This window comes from Tenebrio molitor, chromosome 8 (genome assembly GCF_963966145.1).
Source record: "Tenebrio molitor chromosome 8, icTenMoli1.1, whole genome shotgun sequence".
NCBI classification, from domain to species: Eukaryota; Metazoa; Arthropoda; class Insecta; order Coleoptera; family Tenebrionidae; genus Tenebrio; species Tenebrio molitor.
The window spans coordinates 15,668,914-15,687,812 of record NC_091053.1 but is presented as its reverse complement, the minus strand read 5'-3'; the positions used below and the strand labels follow the sequence as shown (position 1 = coordinate 15,687,812).

The window sequence follows — 18,899 nt, the reverse complement described above, 5'->3', positions numbered from 1 at the left end:
TCGAGTGTCTTTCCTTCGGGGTTAAGTCAGCTGTGGGGTTGTTGAAACGCTTGGAACTCTCGTCCATTAACCCTTTTGGGGGTAGAGTGGATATACAACTACTCCAAACGTGGGGTATAATGACGTTAATTTAGTTGTGTCGGTCGAGGAGGGGGTGGTGATACGGCGAATTTTTTCCACCCTTATGAACACATGAAGACGTCAGGTTTGACACGTAGAGTAAATAAAACATGCGTGGACGGTGTGAAGATGGGGGTGGGTATCAAAAATTCATAACTGACCTTAGGTCTGGACACGCGATTGGATCCGATAGGGGTGTTGAAGGGGTGAAAGGTGTAAAGAAAGCAAATGGATTGATTGAATTTTGTAACGGATGTTTAACTAGACAGTTGTGGAGTGGAAATGTTTTTTTTTTTGTTTCGCAGGCGTTGCCAACAACTTCATAAGTTCAAATGATACGTATGGAATTTTAGGTTTTTTTTCAAGAATCGTTTGATTAAAAACGGGTGATTAAAAAATTGAATTGTGTTGAAAATAAAATGGAAGACTGAAGGGTCCGAGTGTGAGTTTTCTGGCCGAGGCGCGGCCGAGGCTTGAAAAGAGGCGAGGACAAAAGGCACTTTTTGGCAGAGGTCACATTACATTTTTTAGGCGACCGCACGAACTACAAAGCAAAAGATATCATTGGAAAAATTACAAATTTATTTTGTATCTACCTTTTACAAATACATTTTTAATATACAGGGTGATTCATATAGTATCATACAAACTTTAACCAGTGGTAGATTCCAACCCCTAGACACTCTTACAAAAATGTCTAGGTTCTAAGGTTAAAATTGTTGAAGATAAATCATGTTGAAGAGTGTACTACCACTTTTTAAGAACTGCAGATAAATGAAAATATTTTACGTTGAAACAAACTGTCAGACATTGTTCTCAAAATGAAATTAAAGCGACTTTATAATACCAATATTTTCTCTATAGAAACAATTGTTTGTTTGTATTATGACATTAATGACATTTGTTATACATTGTTATAAAGTGGAATAATTTAGCGAAGAATGGCATTTACTAATATTGAAAAAACCGATATGGTAATATTTGCCAATTTTTGATGTATCACTCAAAATTTTATTGTCAAGAGCCTTTTGAGACCGGAATCTGCCGCTGGTTAAAATATTTATGAAACTATATGCATCACCCTGTATATGTATCTATTAACATTTTTTTCTAGTATTTGTTATCAGCTTGCTAAGAAAACTAGAAAATTACTATTTGCAATACAATTACGAGTACATGCTTACTTTTGTTTTGTCGGTTTCATTGCTAACTTACCAAACAGACCAATAGTTGGCGCCACGGTCGGCATCCGAAAAAGAGCTATTTTTCGTCCGCTTGTGAGTACCTACGTAAAATTACCGAAGTTTTTCAGTTTTCCTTTTACATATTTTGTATTTTTTTTACGAATTCAATTTTTTTTTTATTCTACTATGTACCATCTTGCTTCTTTTTCGGAACGTTTTTATTTACATATTTTATTTAACAAGCAAGCCTCTTTTATGTTTCTTCGAAGAATGTTTTAACCTCTTTTAGACCTTTATCTTTTAAGCGACTATCATTTCCATTTTTTTTTTGCTTCAAAATTTCATAATTTTTTTGAATTTTTTTTCTTTCATTGCTCAACAAATTTCCACCAACAATTTTCGTCTGGAACATTTTTGACACATCCTGTGGCGCAAAAACCTCCCCCCCCCCGCACTAACTCGCCCCCGTGTTCAAAACCCTCTCCGTTTTCGTTCCGTCTCATATCGAGGTTGCGTAATAATCCACCCTCCGTCCCGCCGCCGAATCCACCCTGTATCGCTCCGCTCCGTCCCAGCCCCCACCACCGCTCGCCGGCGGGGGTGTGTGCAAGATGTCCTTAACCAGATACTGCGGCACCGGCTCCGAACTATCCAAGTCTGTGTTTACCGACGTTTTGGGTGTGACCCAGTTGTGTCGTCCCGCCACCACGCCACGCACCAGTCACTGTGTAGCCGCCGCACGGTCCTCGTCCTGCCAGTTGTCGTCCTGCGGTGACGGACGGAAGTCGCGTCTCTGCGCCCATCTCATCTGCAAAAGTGTACACTTCGTTGAGTGATTAAGTGGACGGGGAGAGCAAACGCGGTGAGTTGGGGGCGGCGACGACCGCGTTGTCTGGTGCGCGGCTAAATTTCTAAAATTTCTAATCGGAGCTGTGGTAAAATTTGAATTTTGGGCAAAATTTGCAAGAGCGGAGTGTATGCGAACGGACGTTTTTGGTTTTTTGGATTTTCGAAATTTTTGAAATTTTCGAAACATTTTTTTTTCGACGCTTTTCGGACCAGTTTCGAAAATGTTGCTTTGGAATCAGTGCGGTTTTCTCAATTTTTTAAAAATCATAGAATCCAGCGACCTAGAATAGGTACTTTCAGAAATGATTTTATGGATAAAACTCGATGAAACGCGTGTTGTTTATTATTCGAATTTCAGTCGGGACGGTTATCTCAGCTGTCTCCTCTCATTAAATGTGGGACGGAAATAGTCCAGTTTCAGGATTTTTCTGTTGGAGCTAGCTGAGCGAAGGGGAGAAGAATCGCGTTCATCCGGACGAGTAAATAGAACAGATAAAATTTATTCGATGGGTAAATGCACCTGCCAGTATCTACCCGTGTGTTCGCAGATAACGACGATCCTGTTTGAATTTCTGCGATAAGATTGTTGTGATTGTGTTTGTTCGGAAGTTTCGTTTGATTTTTTTGTATCGATTGGAAGAGTTGCGTGGGCATCCTGTGACCTTTCGAATTCATGTCCAATTCGACGAATTGCAAATTTTAATTGATTCGTTTGCGGTGGTGGCTGCAAACTCGATTTTATGGTTGCAGAATGCTGGCATTTCTGACCATTTTTTTGGAGAGAGAGAGAGACAAAGACGTTTTCGAAAATCCAGTAGTTTTGACGTGTTTTTCTCCAAAAATTTCTGTCAGGTGTGTTCAAGGTTGGGTTTAGAATTGTGTCTGACGTTTGATGGATTGTTATCGAGTCGAGTTTGTTTGAAGTGAAATTTTAAAAAGAGCTAAAAATAGATGGAATGATGGCAAATATTTTTGAGTAGACACTTTGGTATAAACATTTGCGAAATAGTTATAGCCAGTGATGGGAGATTAAATAATTAAAGGAAGTCGTCAGTTTGGTGAAGAAGAAATTTTCATAACAGGATTAAAATAGGTGGGTGAGGAATGTGGGGTGAAACAGAAAATGAAGATAAAGAGGAGTATCTAAAGTAGACGTGTAGAGAAAATTGATGTCAAGTGAAGACATTTTGAAGAGTATTTTAGGGAAATGATGTTTTGGTGATAAAAGTGAGCAATTAAAGTGTCAAGAACGGTCTGAAACATAAGTAGGAGGGACTGAAGAGTGAGGTCAGGTAAGAAAACCAGGGCTATATAAGAAATTATCAAATGTCGAAAAGATTTAGAAGGACTTGTGAAATCAGAAATGGAGTGGTTTACAGTATACATTTTTAAAGTGAAAGGTTGAAGAAAAAAATTGAGGAATATGTGGACAACAAATATGTAAAAGAATGATAGTAAGTACTAAAGTGAGAAAGAATGGATGATGTAGATTGTAGAGGGATGTGGAAAAAGGAGGAAAGAGAAGAATGAACGTAAACAGATGTTAAGAAGTACAGGGCTCAAAAATGTAAAGAAGAAAGAGATGAAGGTGTGATACTGTCGGAATGCTTAACAAAAAACAAATGCAAATGAGGGGAAGACTTAAGAAGAACTTGTGAAGAAATAAGCAACAGTGTAGTGAATTCTAGTGGGTTATATAAACAGATTTGTTTCAAAATGCAAAGAGAAAATCAGTACAGCTCGACAAAAACAGCTTGGCACATGGATGCGTAGTGGACTGAAATCTCTCCCACTAGCGGAGCACACTTGTTTGTCGTGTGTCAAGGTGTTTAGATTTTGTATAAACAAAACAAATTATTATAAACAATAAAACGCTTCAAGCTTTAAATGGACTGTTTAGCAGATTCGCTTCATTGAGTTTACCGTACCTTAGTGTTATTCCTTGTCTTACATTTTCTCGTTTCCTCTTCTGCCAATTTCATGTGCCAAGCTGTTTTTGTCAAGCTGTAGTTAATATGGAATAAAGAAAAATGACAAGATTTCAAAGAAACAAGAAAAGAAAAACTGTCAGTGCAGAGAAGAATGGAGACGAAAAGGTAAAATCAGAAGTCAAAAATGTTTGAAAGCAAAAAAAGGTTTGAAAAGCAAAGCTAAAGAAAGAAATGTTAGTTAAAGAAAGCAACATGGTATAAATAAAACGAGAATTAAATTTTGTGTGAAAAGGATTGTTGATTTACGAAGGTGATGATTGAACAGTTCTTAAGTAAGAAACAAGAACAACAAGAAGAGAAATAAAAAAACACAAAAGTTGAAAAATTTAAATTGATATGAAAAGGAAGCTAAATACGATGATAGAAAGTGTCACGAGAGTAGGAAGAAAGTCCAAGACGATCCGTACAATGTTGAGAACAGAAAAAGAATAGAATTGAAAAGGATGAAGCGAAAGCAAAAATATTATCGTAATGGGGAAAATATTTTCATTTTATTGTGCGAGCAGGTTTCAGAATCACCCTATAGTTTTTGATGAAGAATACATAAATTGAATAGATTTCCTAAATTTTGATAAAGAACATGTTTTTTAACAACTTTTGATAACCTCAAGGTTATTTGAACAACTCTAAAGAAATTATGTACCAGCAAGAAATTTCGGAGTTGTTTTTAACAAACAACGCTTGCACGTTTTGTTTAACGAGGATTTTAATGATAATTTATGCATAAAAAAGTACTTTTTTCACGAATGTGAAGTGTGACCCACGAGGCGCAGGCGAGTGCGGCAATCCCACTAGTGAAAAAAAAGTACTAGTTTATGCATAAGTTCTACACCATTTTTTGTCTACGGCTGTTAACAGTCGTTTATTGGAGTCGTGAAAAAAGTAATAAGCGTTTAAAGAAGCGCATTTTTATTTTAGCTTTTTGTATTTTTTTTTCGCTATTACTGCTAACAGATGTTTTACGCTCTAAAAATAGATAAAAATAATACAATTTTTGTTAAACAGCCATAGAAATATATTATTTAATCACACGTACAAGCGTTGGAATTTTTGATGAGGACTATATGAATTGAATCGATTTCCGAGCCATTGAGAAAGAAGTTGTTTTTTTTAACAACTTTGTGAACCTCGATGTTATTTGAACGACCATAAATAAATTACCGTTCACATTTTATCCAACAAGAATTTTTAAAGTGTTTGAATTCCACAAACACTTTACACCTTGTTCCCAAACACACCGGCAGCATTGACACACGTAATCACCCAGTATATCTGCGGCGTAAATGTAAACAAACACGAATAAACTATTTTCTTATCTTTGCTCGAAAATCGAGAATATGACGGATTAATTATTTAAGCAAGGCAACAAAGGAAAAGTAAAACGCAGAAAAATGTTATGGAACATTTTCCCGTCGCAATTTTCATTCGACACTGTCTCACGTCAAACAAACATACAAAAAGCCGTTTCCGTATCACATTCTCTCTGAAATCCGAGATTTCGTCTTGTACCACATCTGTCGCCTCGTATATTACATTACGACCTCACCGCAGCAATTCAAGAGTGGTGTCGAATAACCGAAGAATTCCGAAAACCAGCGCCATCGCACCTGTCTTGACCACCACACTTCGCGTTCGAAGTTGGCGTCGTTTCCGGCGGAACGGATTCGTTCCGGGGGAGGATTTATGAAATGTTGAAAACAGCACTAGTGCGGAATTTGATCCGGGGTGTTTTATCGTCGCAATTAAAAACCGTTCGATACCCTCTTGGCGTCCGTATTAACATCTGAATTCGGTCGGGAACACGGGATTCAGATCGAACAGATTGCCGGGATTGGGGTAAATTGAGGTTAAAGTTCTGATGGAATAGCGCGGGGGGTTGGAATTAAGAAAGCTCGTCGTTGAGGGGAGCGATTCTCGAACAGGCGGAACGGGGATATTGATGTATCTTGTCTTATCAATTATTGTTTCGCTCGATTAACCTTCTCGGGAGGAGATATGAATATTAAATGGATCGCATTGTATGTTTCCAATTGGACGAGATATCGATCAGGGGAAGCACACACAAATACATAAATACACATACATACATACATACATACATACATTTGCGTCGTTACGTATTGTCGATTTATGAGGTTTGAATTATGAAAGATTTTAAACGTTGCTTTATTTATTTTTGATAATCGATACAATATCAATATCTGATGAAATATTGATAGTCAACGACAAAGAGTAGAATCAGTCGACTTTATAATATGTTTTTTTGTTGAGACGTAACTGTAGATATCTTTTTGTTCTAAACAATGTTTTTGATATTGTTGGATACGATATTGACATTTTTCATGCATTGTTGATAAACGATCAAGTATCAAATGACACTTTGTGCATGATTTTTTTCTAATAATTTTTGTTGAAAAATCAATGTCAACAATGTAGTTGATTGTATGTATGTAGTTGATTGTTATTGACAATTATCAAAAAAAAAAATTCCTGTGGGTGTGTGACTTGATGATGAAGAAATCACTCGGTACACATAATAAGAAATTGAAAATACAGCACATTATTATCAAAATAAAATATTAAACGTATTATTGATATTTTTTATGGTTCGTTAATAGTTGATAAAATATCAAACGATTATCTATCTTACCGACACTTGATGAGATATAGATATAATTTTTTACAAATGTATTATATCTGGGATCTGGGTACAAAATAGGAACATGCCAGATGATGTATCGGTTATCAAATGAAAATAATAATTGCTGTTAGTTGAGGAATCACAGAAAAAAAAACTTTTTAATCATCGTTGCTGAGAAATTGATATCAGCAATGAAAATTATAAACTGGTGTTGTTTTAATACACTTTTTGTATTGTTAATCGATACGATGTCAAACGATTGATTTGATATTTGAAAAAAATTAAACTCGAGGTGATATTGACAATTTGAAATCCGATATGTCGATTTGTCAAACACAAACTTTAAACTCGAGGTGATATTGATAGTTTGATATCCGATATGTCGATTTATCAAACACAAAATTTAAACTCGAGGTGATATTGATAAGTTTGATATCCGATATGTCGATTTATCAAACACAAAATTTAAATTCGAGGTGATATTGGCAGTTTGATATCCGATATGTCGATTTATCAAACATACACATCACCAACTTATCTACAGTTGGTGATATTTTTCCCGACTCTCTTTTTTATTCCACCCCAGCTGGATCATTTTCGCCTCCATCATCTTCCTTTGTTCCCGAACGGGATGTCGACTGTCGAAAAGAAATTATCCAAACACATTCGGACGATCTATCTCGCAGCCGGCGCTAATCTCTCTAACGATTTACTAGAATTAATTCCGAAACGACGCGTTCAAAAAATGTATTCGCTACGAAGTTAACGCCCGGAACTTTTTCACAACGGCGGTTTTTCTCCCGGATCGGGTAAAATATGTCCGAACAACGTCAACTCTCGCTAATGTCGCTTCATTTCATTAGTCCTCGGATATCGAACGGGACTCGCCCTGCGACCCGAGACATGAACGTGTGCTCCTCCAGGACGAGTGTTATTTATTGTGACAAGGTCGTGTCGTTATTATTACGGCACGATTTTCGCCAGCCGTCCCCAAATGAAAAAAGTTCAAAGATAATCAACGTTGTGGATTTTTCGGTGGCGACGTGAGATATCGATTGGGTCGGGAGATTAATGAGACTGTCGGTTATCTGTTTATTAAATCGTGGTGGTAAAAAAAAAAATTCGGAGGGCGTCTCTTTGTCGGGAGATGAGTTTAACGGGAGAGGGTTATCGTCCCCGGTTTATGGATGTTTTTATGTAAGGAAGGTTGAATTAAGCAAATGAGAGAGATGGGCGAAGTGTACAAAGCGGAACGGAGGAAAATTCGATTTGGGTGTTTTCGGGATGGAAACAATGGGAAACAATTATTTTATGCCTTTCGGTTTGCAAAGTGGGCACGACCTTTCATGGCTGATGTCTGTTTTGTGTAACCTCTGAACGTGTTTTCTCTACATTTTCTGATGTTTGTTTTGATTTAATTCATATTTTTGTTTGTTTCAATAGAAATATTGAAATATACTAAGGAAACTTAGTAATGATGTTTTTTTCGTTGTTCACGTTGGACTACTTTTTGCTCCTTTTACATAAATACGTTCTCTGCAAAAATTTAAAAATACAATCCAAATAGATCATACTTATAGGTCTTTTGAAATTGGAAATGCAGTTTGTCTTAATAGTGTCCACAAGTAAAATAGCAACCTGATTTTTGCATCATGGTGCTTCTTGTTTCTTCAAATTATATGTATAGTTTAAGAACCATTCGTCTTAGACCAAATTCGAATTAGAATTTTTTGTTTGTTATTCAACGTAGATTCGCGTGACATAAATATTATGCGCCATTTTTAATACACCCTGTATATTATACAGGGTGATTCTGAAATAAGTTTGGAAAAAAAATGTGGAGTATCCTTCACACAAATTAATTCTGCGTAAATGACTTTTAGAGGTGAAATCAAAAGGATAGAAATTACCCTATATCCTTGTGTTTTGAACGCCTATGAATAGGGAAAATTTGTCCGAATTTGTTGACTTCATTAGCAACCATCAACTCCACAATAAAGTTGTAGGTGCAAGCATACTGCTTTGTAGATGTTTCTATGGAAATGATCGAGAGGAATAATGTTACGTTTGTGACAGACGGGCACATTTTACCTTTAATTGTTATTGTTGCTAAACTACCAAGAAAATCAGGTAATCACCTTTAACTCAGCAGCGTACTAGCAATTTTGACCAAATTTTCAATCATTTGTATCTCGAAAACGAAAAAACTTTTATAAGAAAATTTTTTTGTCTATAACTTCTCGTCATCACCAATTACCGGGTTTTTTCCAAACTTATTTCAGAATCACCCTGTATTTGTATTTTTGATTGTGATTTTTTTTATTTTTTATCCATTTCAATTAAGCTTTGCATCTGCACCTTCTTTTACATTCTGGAATAAGCAATTCTAAGAAAGATACAGTTATTTTTTCAGTTTTCTCTCGTGAATGCTTTTGGGAAACTTTCATTTCCATGAAAAAAATATCATTTTTGTTTTGTTGCCCGCTTTTTGTCTTCTTTTTACAACCTTTTCGTGTTGTTTATTGTTTAATTTTTCTTGATCGTTTTCATTGAATTGTTTCTTTTTAGAAGATTTTTTTAATTTCTATCTTATTAATTCTAAGAATATTTTTATTTTGGAATCATTTAAATTTATATTAATAACATAATTACATAAACATTTTTGTTTTGTAATACAAAAATTTCCGATCATATTGTGGAATCTGGAAAAGTGCCCTGAATGCTTGCAGCGTTTCCACGTTGAATAGCAAGGGAAATCCTCTCGAAAAGGAATTTCTTTGATTTTGGAATCTTCTTTGCATTTTTTCTGTTATACCTACTCAGTGCAGTAATAATGTCGACTACTACTACAATTTTGTAATTATGTATGTTTTCTTTTTTGGTTCTTTTATATCTTTTTATATTTTTCTACCAGTTTTTCTTTATTGATTTTGCTTTAATTTTAATTCTCAAATTCTGGTTTTATGGAGGAAAATCTAGAATACCAATTTATTTTGTTTTTTTATTTTAATTCTGTTTTCCACTTTTAGAAAAATTAATTAATAATTAAGTCAGTTTGTTTTCACACAGGTGTAGGCGATTTACTTTCTCGTTTTTAAATTTTTTCATTTTTTTTTCTTTTTTTTCTTCTTTTGTTCATCCTTCGTTTTAAAACTTTGTCTATTCTTTTTCGTTTCAAATCTAGTCCTGGCCGTTCTTGCCCCACTCAATAATAAAATCCAATTGTCCCGCGCTAATTTTAGAATTTCCTTTCATCCTCGTCCACCGGAACATCAATCAGTTCCAGGCGCGACCTTCTTCCTCATTCTTCTCTCCCTTCCGCGGCGCGTTCACATTTCCTCCCATCTAAAAAAAGATGAATTTTTCACGGTCCGTCGAAAAGAGCGGACTTGCTCCCCTACATTTTTAATACCAGCATCAGATTGTGTCTTCGAAAGTGCTGATAATTTTTTTTTTGTGTGTTCCAGGTCGAAGTCGGCGATGTTATCCTGAAAGTTAACGAGACAGACGTGAATCGCTTCAGTACGAAAGAAGGTAAGGGGCGAGCCGGCGCGGATCACCCTCTTGTGTGAATAATTTTTTTCTTTAATTTTGTTTTCTTCTCACCTCGGCACTAAATTTGGACGTTTGAAACATTTTAACTCGACATTTGTGTCAGTCACGTGCGAACTAAAGAACTAAAGAAGACAGTTTCAGGCTTGTGTTTAATTTATTAACGCTATTTTTGCTTTTCAGTTTTAAAATGCCTACGATTATCATCAGATCCTGTAACACTAAAAATAAAACGTGGTAAGACACCATTTTTAAATTAATTTCATATTGCTTGCACGCTGATTTTTATTCGTGTCCGGTGCGATCTCTGGCTCTGGGAAGGCTCCTTCAGGATTTCTCCTGGAGTTCAAAGTTAAAAAAAATCTGGTCCGCACGATCAAGAATAGTTTCTCATTGACAGATGTGGAGCTGCAAACGTTAAAACAAGTCTTGTTCTTGCGCAGAGTTGGGAGTTATCTCTCAATTGTGCCATCATCGAGATCTTGTAAAGTGTTTGGATCCGTGCTAGCCTCAGGTTGTTGAGAAATTTCAATTCTTGTTAAGAACATTTTCTGCCGTTGCTGATTAATTCTAAAAAATTACTTACTTTGAGTGAGGCCTTGGGTGTTGTATAAACTGACAGAAGCGGAGTTAAGCCTTCCATTAGTTCCATTATGTCTAGTTTAGAAGTTGTGGGAATGTCGCGTTTTTTTTTATCTTGTTTTACAAGAGTTAAGTAGTTGTTTTACAGGATGAACAAGTGCAAAGGTCAAAACCTGTAGACCAAGTCGACACAACACGATTCGTTGAAATTGAAATTTATAAGAAGCAAATTTGAACCTGTTTGTCAATCTTTTATAAAATGCGGGAAGTTGGTGTCACTTGTTCAGATTTTATTTGCTCTAAGTGCGCAAAGAGTAGAAAATCTTGACGAGTTATTAAATCAAATCTTATTTAGACAAAATGGCATCAAATATGTCTCGTAGACCCTTGGTAGGGATTTTAATATTTTTTTAACATATCCTCAGCAAAAAGAGTCATTTCCTTTACTTATTGGATTTTAATCGTGTAAAAATTATTGTTTTAAAAATTATTTCGATATTTACATTTTCGAGGAACCTTTAAAAACCAGTAGTTAAAGATTATGAATGTTATTTAATAAATTTCAGCAAAATAATTTTACTCACCTTAGCAATAACAGTGTTATACTGGGTGATTAAGGTTTACAAAGAAAAAATAAACTTGAATTTTTGTTTGACACTGATATATTTTTGAAAAATTCTTGAATTTTTATAAAAATTATTTTTTTATGTGCAGGTTGTATCTGAAATACGTGTGTTAATTTGAACCAGTGGAAGAACTCGCCAATTTATAAAACTTTTCTCTATAACATTTTGGAAAATTCACAAGTTTTTCAAGATTTTTGCCCTCCAATTTTTACAAAACGAGTCGTTTTGTGTGATTAACTAGTCTCTATTTTTGTGTAACCATGAGAATTTTAAATCTAATTGTTCAATTTTTTTATAACAATGTCACTTTTTTGACAAGGCTCCGTTTTTATCACAACAGAAAATTTTCAATTTGTGTAAAAAAATCAAATAGGAAAAACGATTCATTTGACAAGCTCTGTTAAGTGTTAAAATGAACACACGTATTTTAGATACACCCTGTATATGTGGATAAAAATGTTCTTTTTAGTTTTGCAATATTTTTCTAACTCGCTCTAGAATCTTCTGTATTATTTCATTATCATTACCTTTATAATTGTGATATTGATTCTACGATTTTTTTAATATTTCGTTATTTCATTTTATATCTACTGTATTCGAACCTTTCTTTAGCAATATTTTTAGCAAAAAGGATAAATTTAATTTGCTTGCAGTTTGTAATAATCATGAAATTAATTAATAATGAAACTGTTGTGTTTGTTGAAAATTGTCTGGAAGAAATAGCAATTTCTCCGACAGTCTTTTTCTAAAATAAAATATAAAATTTTTTTTGTTCGACACTGTCAGAATTTGAGAATTTTCTCTTGTGTGAACGGATTTTGATAATTTTGACAACTTGTCAAAACGAAACGTCAAGCTAATTTTAAAGATTTTAAGCTATTTAGAGCCTTTAAGTGGCTCGTCGAACAAAAAAACTCGTGGGCCTTTAAAACGCTCGTTTCACTCGCGTTTTAAACTGGCCCACTCATGCCAAAAAAAGGCCAATTTACACACGAACTCGTTAAATAAACTACTATTGTTTAATGAGTTTGAACTAAATTATTATACCTACCCTGTATTTTAGTCACAGTATTGTAAAAATTGTTTTTTACAATCACAGCGAATGAGAATGCTTGAAATTGTTCCATCAGGAAATTTTTGAACGGAATCTTTTGGGTTTTTGTTAAAGTTGTTAAGTACACATGTTATGCTTTTGAAGTTTTTTCTTGGATATTTTACCAAAATTCAAGTTTTTTTCCTTGCTTTGCGATTGTTTTCTGACTTTGTCTACAATGTTTTGTATTAATTCATTGTCATAATCTTTTTTTTTGTATTTTTGATATTCCTCAATTAAAAAAAAAAAATTGTTGTTATCTTTAACATTTTTGTGAAATTTTGTGAAAGAGTTGTGATACAATGATGTCTTTAAAATTTTCTTTTTTCGTGTATTATTTAACAGTTTTTTTTCTTTTAATGCTACGCATTTCTTTCTAACATCCTGCATTCTTTATCTTTTTATTATATCCTTTTAATATTCATTACATGATTTTTTTTTTTTATTTTTCCTCTCATCTCTGCAAGTCTAATTATTTTTCTCCTTTATTATATTTGGTATCTTTTTAATTTTGAACATTCCTGTGTTTTGTTTGTATCTTCTGAAGCTTTCTGTAGTAAAAAAAAAATTGATGCAAGATATACAAAATGATCAAAAAGAAAGCAAATCAGAGCACGCGTTGCAAATTATCGGTCATGTCGTAGCGGAATCCTATGCAATAAGCGTTCAATGCTTGGGCGTAGACAATTTGTGGTCCCAAACGCTACTATATAATAAATCATACCTCATGAATTTATAAAATAAACAAGAGAGCAACAATTTACGTTCGTAAGAATGGGTAATTTACCAGGTTTATTATTGCAAAACGCGACGCCACTGGTAAGCAGATTTTCCGCGGAAATGTCAAAGAAACATCAGTTTTAAAGCAACGATTATCCCAGAATAAGTTGTAAAATGAGTTTTACCATTGAAGATAAAGCATTAATTATGAACAATTAATTAATTAATAATAGAAAGATAGGCAACTAACAAAACGACTGTGTATAAAAATATGTGTACGATTAAGCTGAGACAGACGTTTCGATAAAACAAAAGAATGAGGTAGCATTCTTGATTTGTTTCTTGTTGATCACTCTGTAGTTAAAACATGAATTTCTTTCAAGGGTTACGTCTTATTATTGCTTTCGGCAGAAGTAACACCAATTTAAAGTGTTTCCTACTTTCTGAAAAAAATGTTTTTGTAACATGTTACCTTGTTAGGTAAATGTATTCAATATCTAAGATTTTTCATAAAAATAATTTTAACCTTAAATAATTTGAGGTCGACTTGTATTTCCTGGTTTATGTAAAACTGTAAAGATTTATTTGAAACCAGGAGTTCCTAAAATTTTATTTTAAATCTTGGCCAAAAAGCATCAGCGTGTCATAATATTACAGCATTTCATCCATTTTGTGTATAAGTTTATTAATCAAATGAAACGCAGATGCTATTTTCTTTTTGTAACAACTGTTGCCAACATAACGACTTTGGATATATTCCAAACATTTTCCAATTAACTAATAAATAATTTATTACTAATTATTTAAGCCATCATATTGTGCTAGTACAGAAGAATAAGAGCGATTTTTTTTCGAAAATCTTTACTGCCATTAATAAAAGAACTGTTTGAAAAATCTAACAAGGTAATTGTGAAAGGTCTGAAGACTTTCTACTTTCTGTTATTAATAACGCAGATTCGCACAACAAATTTCGATAAGCAAAATAAAACAAACATCTTTTCAATATTTTTGATCTAGATGCAATGCAATTTGATTTATTTGTACATCGAAGGCTATGGATGGACAAGACTGCAAAAAACTTTCATCTTTGATAATTTGCTGTGTTAAATGTGGAAAAACTACAGAAAACAAAAATTGAAGTAGATTTTTTGTTTTTATTTTTGAAAATTCTACAATTCCCCTTAAATAACATAAACATTTGTGGTATTACATACAGATCCCCAGTGCAGTATCACCGTTTAGACTACTGTAATTGCGTTTCCAGTTGTACCACAAGGACCCACTTTAAGACCTCTTCTATGTTCAATTATTAGCAACGACAAGATATGCACCCAAGCGAAGTAAGTAATTTGTTTGAGGACGATCCAAACACGTCGAGAGACATCTCGGTTTGCCACTTGGTGGATCATTTAACGTTGAATTCGCAGATTGTATTTATTTTTCATTACGATTTTGCGGTTCGCCAGTCACAAGTCGAGGGAGGTCATATTTGCCCTCCACCCCTCGAGCATCCCCAGTTCTTGCAACACAATTTTTGGTTTATTTCGCCCTTCCCGGAGCCCAGACGTCGCCACGTCGCGCCCACACCACATCACTAATCTCTCCCCCGTTCTGTTTTTCTCCCTTCTTCTTCGACAAGATCCGAAGATCAAGGCGACCGTCCGGAAGCACCTACTGTCGGTGAGCGGCGGCGACGCCGACAACCGCAACAGGAGCGGCGGCCTCGTCAACTCGTTGGGCAACCAGCGCACCAGACCGGGACCCGCCGTGCACCAGAGCCATGTGCGGACGAACGGCAGCTGCCCCGAACAGGAACCGCTGCTCGAGCACGACAACGAGGAGAATGAGAGACTGCAGTGGGAACCGTTGGCGGCTACCGAGAAGTCGAAGGGCAAGCCCAAATTCGAAGCGTACATGATGACAGGGGAACACATACTCAATATATCGCGCATGCCGCAGACCGCAACCATCATACCCAAGCAACAGAAAAAGGTGAGTGGGGGTGAGGGTGCAAATTGGGGGATCAAGGGGGACGCCAGCCGGGGGCTAAGATAAGACCATGACGTAAATAATACCTTCTAATGGGGGGATCAGTGGAGTTAAGCAACGTCGAGTGCGGTCAGGTTTTGGATGGGTGGCCCGTTGTAATAGATTGAGCGTAGAATAAGAACAAATGATAATACGAGAAATAGTGTTTTCGATGGAAGTATCCGCAATAATAAATATATAGATCCGGCCTAGATGCCGTGCCTCCAGTTTTTACGCAACAATACACCTCAGCTGTTATTAATATAGTGCAATCGAATTTATCATAATTTTGACATTCGCACGTCACGATAATAAAAAAAATTGTGCACGTTTCAGTATTATTTCGTCTCTTTTCTCGTTTCGTTTATCGAATATGGCAATTACTTCCACCCGTAAACTAATTTAACGGGATTATCGGCTCAGCTCGTGTGACCTTACGATTGGTCCACCGAGCCTTTTCCGATACGATGGATGTGGAAATTGATTACGTTTTTAATTGTATCAGTTGTTTTGATAATCCGATGTGACCAGCGTTCGCGTGTGTATTTTTAGCGGGGTCAGAACGACTACACCGGTGTCACAGTTTATTTCTGGTTGTGATTCGTGTTATTATTCACGATGGTGAAGGCGGCATCGCCAAAAAAAAAGAAAACAGGAAATAATCGTTACGATTTGACGTTGACAGTTGATTTCCGGCGGGATTGAGATGCACATTTTGAAGGAAAAGACGGTCGGGGGCGTTAGTTTAACGTAAGTGGTAGGTGTGGTAGAGTAGAGGTAAATTTTTTTGTAATGAAATCGGATCAAGCAGATCTTTGAACAAATTTTTCAACACGTGACGGAGTGATAGGGTAGGATGCATGACAGTTTTGGAAGAAGTGGTAGTTTGGAAGTAGAGAAGAAGGCTTTGATGAAGCAAGTCATGAAATGTCAGGGTCAGGTCAATGACGATTTTGATAATTTTGATAAATTGTTGGCAGTTTCTGATCAATCTGTGTAAAGTCCATCCTAGGAATCGTATTTTGGCGGTTTTTGGAAAATAATTGAAATGGTTGGTCACTTTCTAAGAAAGAATATTGTGGAAGTACTATTTATGAGATAATGAAAATGAAAACTTAGCAAAGGAGAGACAATCAAGGAACTGGGTTCAAATGGAATCAAAAAGACACTTGCGTTGAGAGAACTTCAGTTGGGAGCTTCTCAGCAACGGTTGGTATGGAAATTTTTCCATTATCATATTTTCAGAAATTTGATAGTAGGGGGAGTAAATATCGCAAAAGAATGAGGTTGGTTACTGAATTGCATTGTGAAGCAACTGAAAATAATCCTTGTAAGGTGCAGAAATAAAAATGAGCGAGGTTGTTAAAAGTGTGAGAGAAAGTTTTGATTTTGGGAACGCAAGAGTTGGGTCTAGATTGGGGTGTAGTACAAAAGAGAAGAACTTAGCTTTCGGTGAAGCTGGAATGGAAAATTTTAATTTGGGCGATTTCAAAAAATGGTGTTTGCTTCTTCGATGGGTCAAAATCGTGATGGTGCAGTCAACGCATTTGTAAATGTTTGTCAAAACTCAGTAAGTTCGTCTATAGTGGCCACCAAAGTGAAGATGTTTTATTTTGGGCCCAATTTGGAAAGTTCCCGGAAAGGAAATGACCGACTAGGTGCGTCAAAATCCCATTTTATTTGTTGTCAAAGATGTGAAACCTAGCCAAAGCTCGTCCAGTTGAAGGGTTTTGGGAGTGGGTTAGTAATAAAGTGGTCGAGACAGGGCAGCGAGTAGCAAATGAAGACCAATGAAGAAATGAAAGATTAGAGAACAAAATGGAGTTGATGCATTAGTTGTCTAGAATGTGATAGATGAGATTGCAGTATTCTTTTCTATTACCTTTACATCACGGGTTAAGCTGTAGTTGGTTAAAAAATGACTTGGAAACTGGAAACACGTGATTCTAGTGTTATCCAAAGACATTCCAAATAAATTTGGTGGCAAGATTGGTGTCTCGCCGACAACCCTAAGCTTATTACGAACCATTTGTAACAAAAAAAAAATCTACAAAAGGAGAAGGAAAGTTTCAGAAATCTTTAAGTTTTGGTACATAGATGTATCAGCCTAACGATTGTATGGAAACAGTTTGTTTAGTCTCTGTAACTGTCACTTTTTCTTTTTTCGACAATTCATTTCATGACGTGACAGAATGGGTATGTTTGATTTCCCGTTTAGGAAAATTCTCTCAATGTAACCTGGTCTGGTTAGATAAATACCTACTTGATGAGAAGAGACTTCAACAAAATATTTTAACTCGTCATTTTCGTGCAGAAAAATAATCTACTCGTATTTTCTTCTTTCAGTTTACCATTGTCGTTTCCTTTCTTTCCGCAACGTACACATCTATTTCTTCTCTCTTCTTCTTCTATTCGATTCAGAAACCAAATTATTCGTTGCCCTACGGGCTTTCCGATTCCTGTCGTACAGCTTTGCTTAAACAGAAATTACAATTCTCACAAAGAAAATAATATTTTCTTCTCTATTCCCCACTCCTTTCCTTCTATATTCTTTCTCTCCTCTTCCATATCTCTTTCATCTATCCCATCTTCCTTCCGTCTTTGCTCAGTATTGCTCCCCGCTCCTTTCCCTCCCTCCCTCTCATTGTCCTCGCAGCACATCGTGCACCTTCTCCTTCCCGCCAATTCCTGTTCTCTATCTCCTCGTTCCCACATCTGCATCTCGCCGTCATTTTCTCTCTTTCGCACTCTCCCATCCCTGAAACACCGGAATTTACACACCTCTCAAGCTCCCTCTTGTATCTCGATTTTCTGATTCTCTCCCTTCTCTTGCTTGTCCGTGTCTTTGTCCCTCTTGCTCAGCTCCGCACTCCTCCATCTTCCTTTTGCTCTCATTCTTTCCTCTTCCCGTTTTCCATTTCCTTCGTCCATCTACCTTTTCATTCAACTTATCTTTATACTTTGTCTCACCGGGTCATCTTCTATTCTTCTCTCCTTCTTCTAAAAATTTTGCTTCACTTTCTCCCCCCTCTCTCTCTCTCTCATCCTATCTAAACCATTCCCTGTTTATCTGTATTTTTCTGTATCCTATTTTCACGCTTTTCCCTCTATCTCTCTCTTCTCTAGCCTCCTCTCTTAATTTCTTTTGTATTTCCCTTTATTCGTTTGTCAAATCGTCATCTATATAGATCATCTCATCTTTTCTTTCCTTCAACTTACTCTTATTTAGCATAATGTTCTTCTTCTGCTCCCAGCATTCTATTTTTGCCAGCATCATCTTTGTTTATTTTAAATGCTTCCTTTACATTCACTTTCACCCATATTTCCCTTTCTAACCATTCTTCCACTCCCCTCTCTATATTTCCACTTAATCCCCCTATTCCGGATATTAAAACATTATTCTTCCTCTCCTTTTTTTCTGTTTGTTCCATCGTTTCCTCTATCATTTTCATTCTTTTCATCCAATCTGGTTTCTCCGCCTGCCATTTTTCTTCTCTTCCTCTCATCTCATAT

The 18,899-nt window shown here is 35.8% G+C and overlaps 1 protein-coding gene and 1 long non-coding RNA gene across 3 annotated transcripts in view; both read left to right on the top strand.

Annotated features, from left to right (window-relative positions):
- Efa6 (Exchange factor for Arf 6) overlaps positions 1–18,899 on the top strand; it is a 77,183-nt gene that overhangs the window by 39,349 nt on the left and 18,935 nt on the right. For both annotated transcript variants that reach the window (XM_069056088.1, XM_069056089.1), the window contains exons 2-4: positions 10,253–10,319; positions 10,521–10,574; positions 14,998–15,350. In XM_069056088.1, coding sequence (XP_068912189.1) covers positions 10,253–10,319; positions 10,521–10,574; positions 14,998–15,350 — 474 coding nt within the window. The remainder of the gene's footprint in view (positions 1–10,252; positions 10,320–10,520; positions 10,575–14,997; positions 15,351–18,899) is intronic.
- On the top strand, positions 15,411–17,445 carry LOC138136797 (uncharacterized). The gene is made up of 3 exons (XR_011161428.1): positions 15,411–16,143; positions 16,198–16,595; positions 16,643–17,445. It is a non-coding gene; the product is annotated as an uncharacterized lncRNA (long non-coding RNA).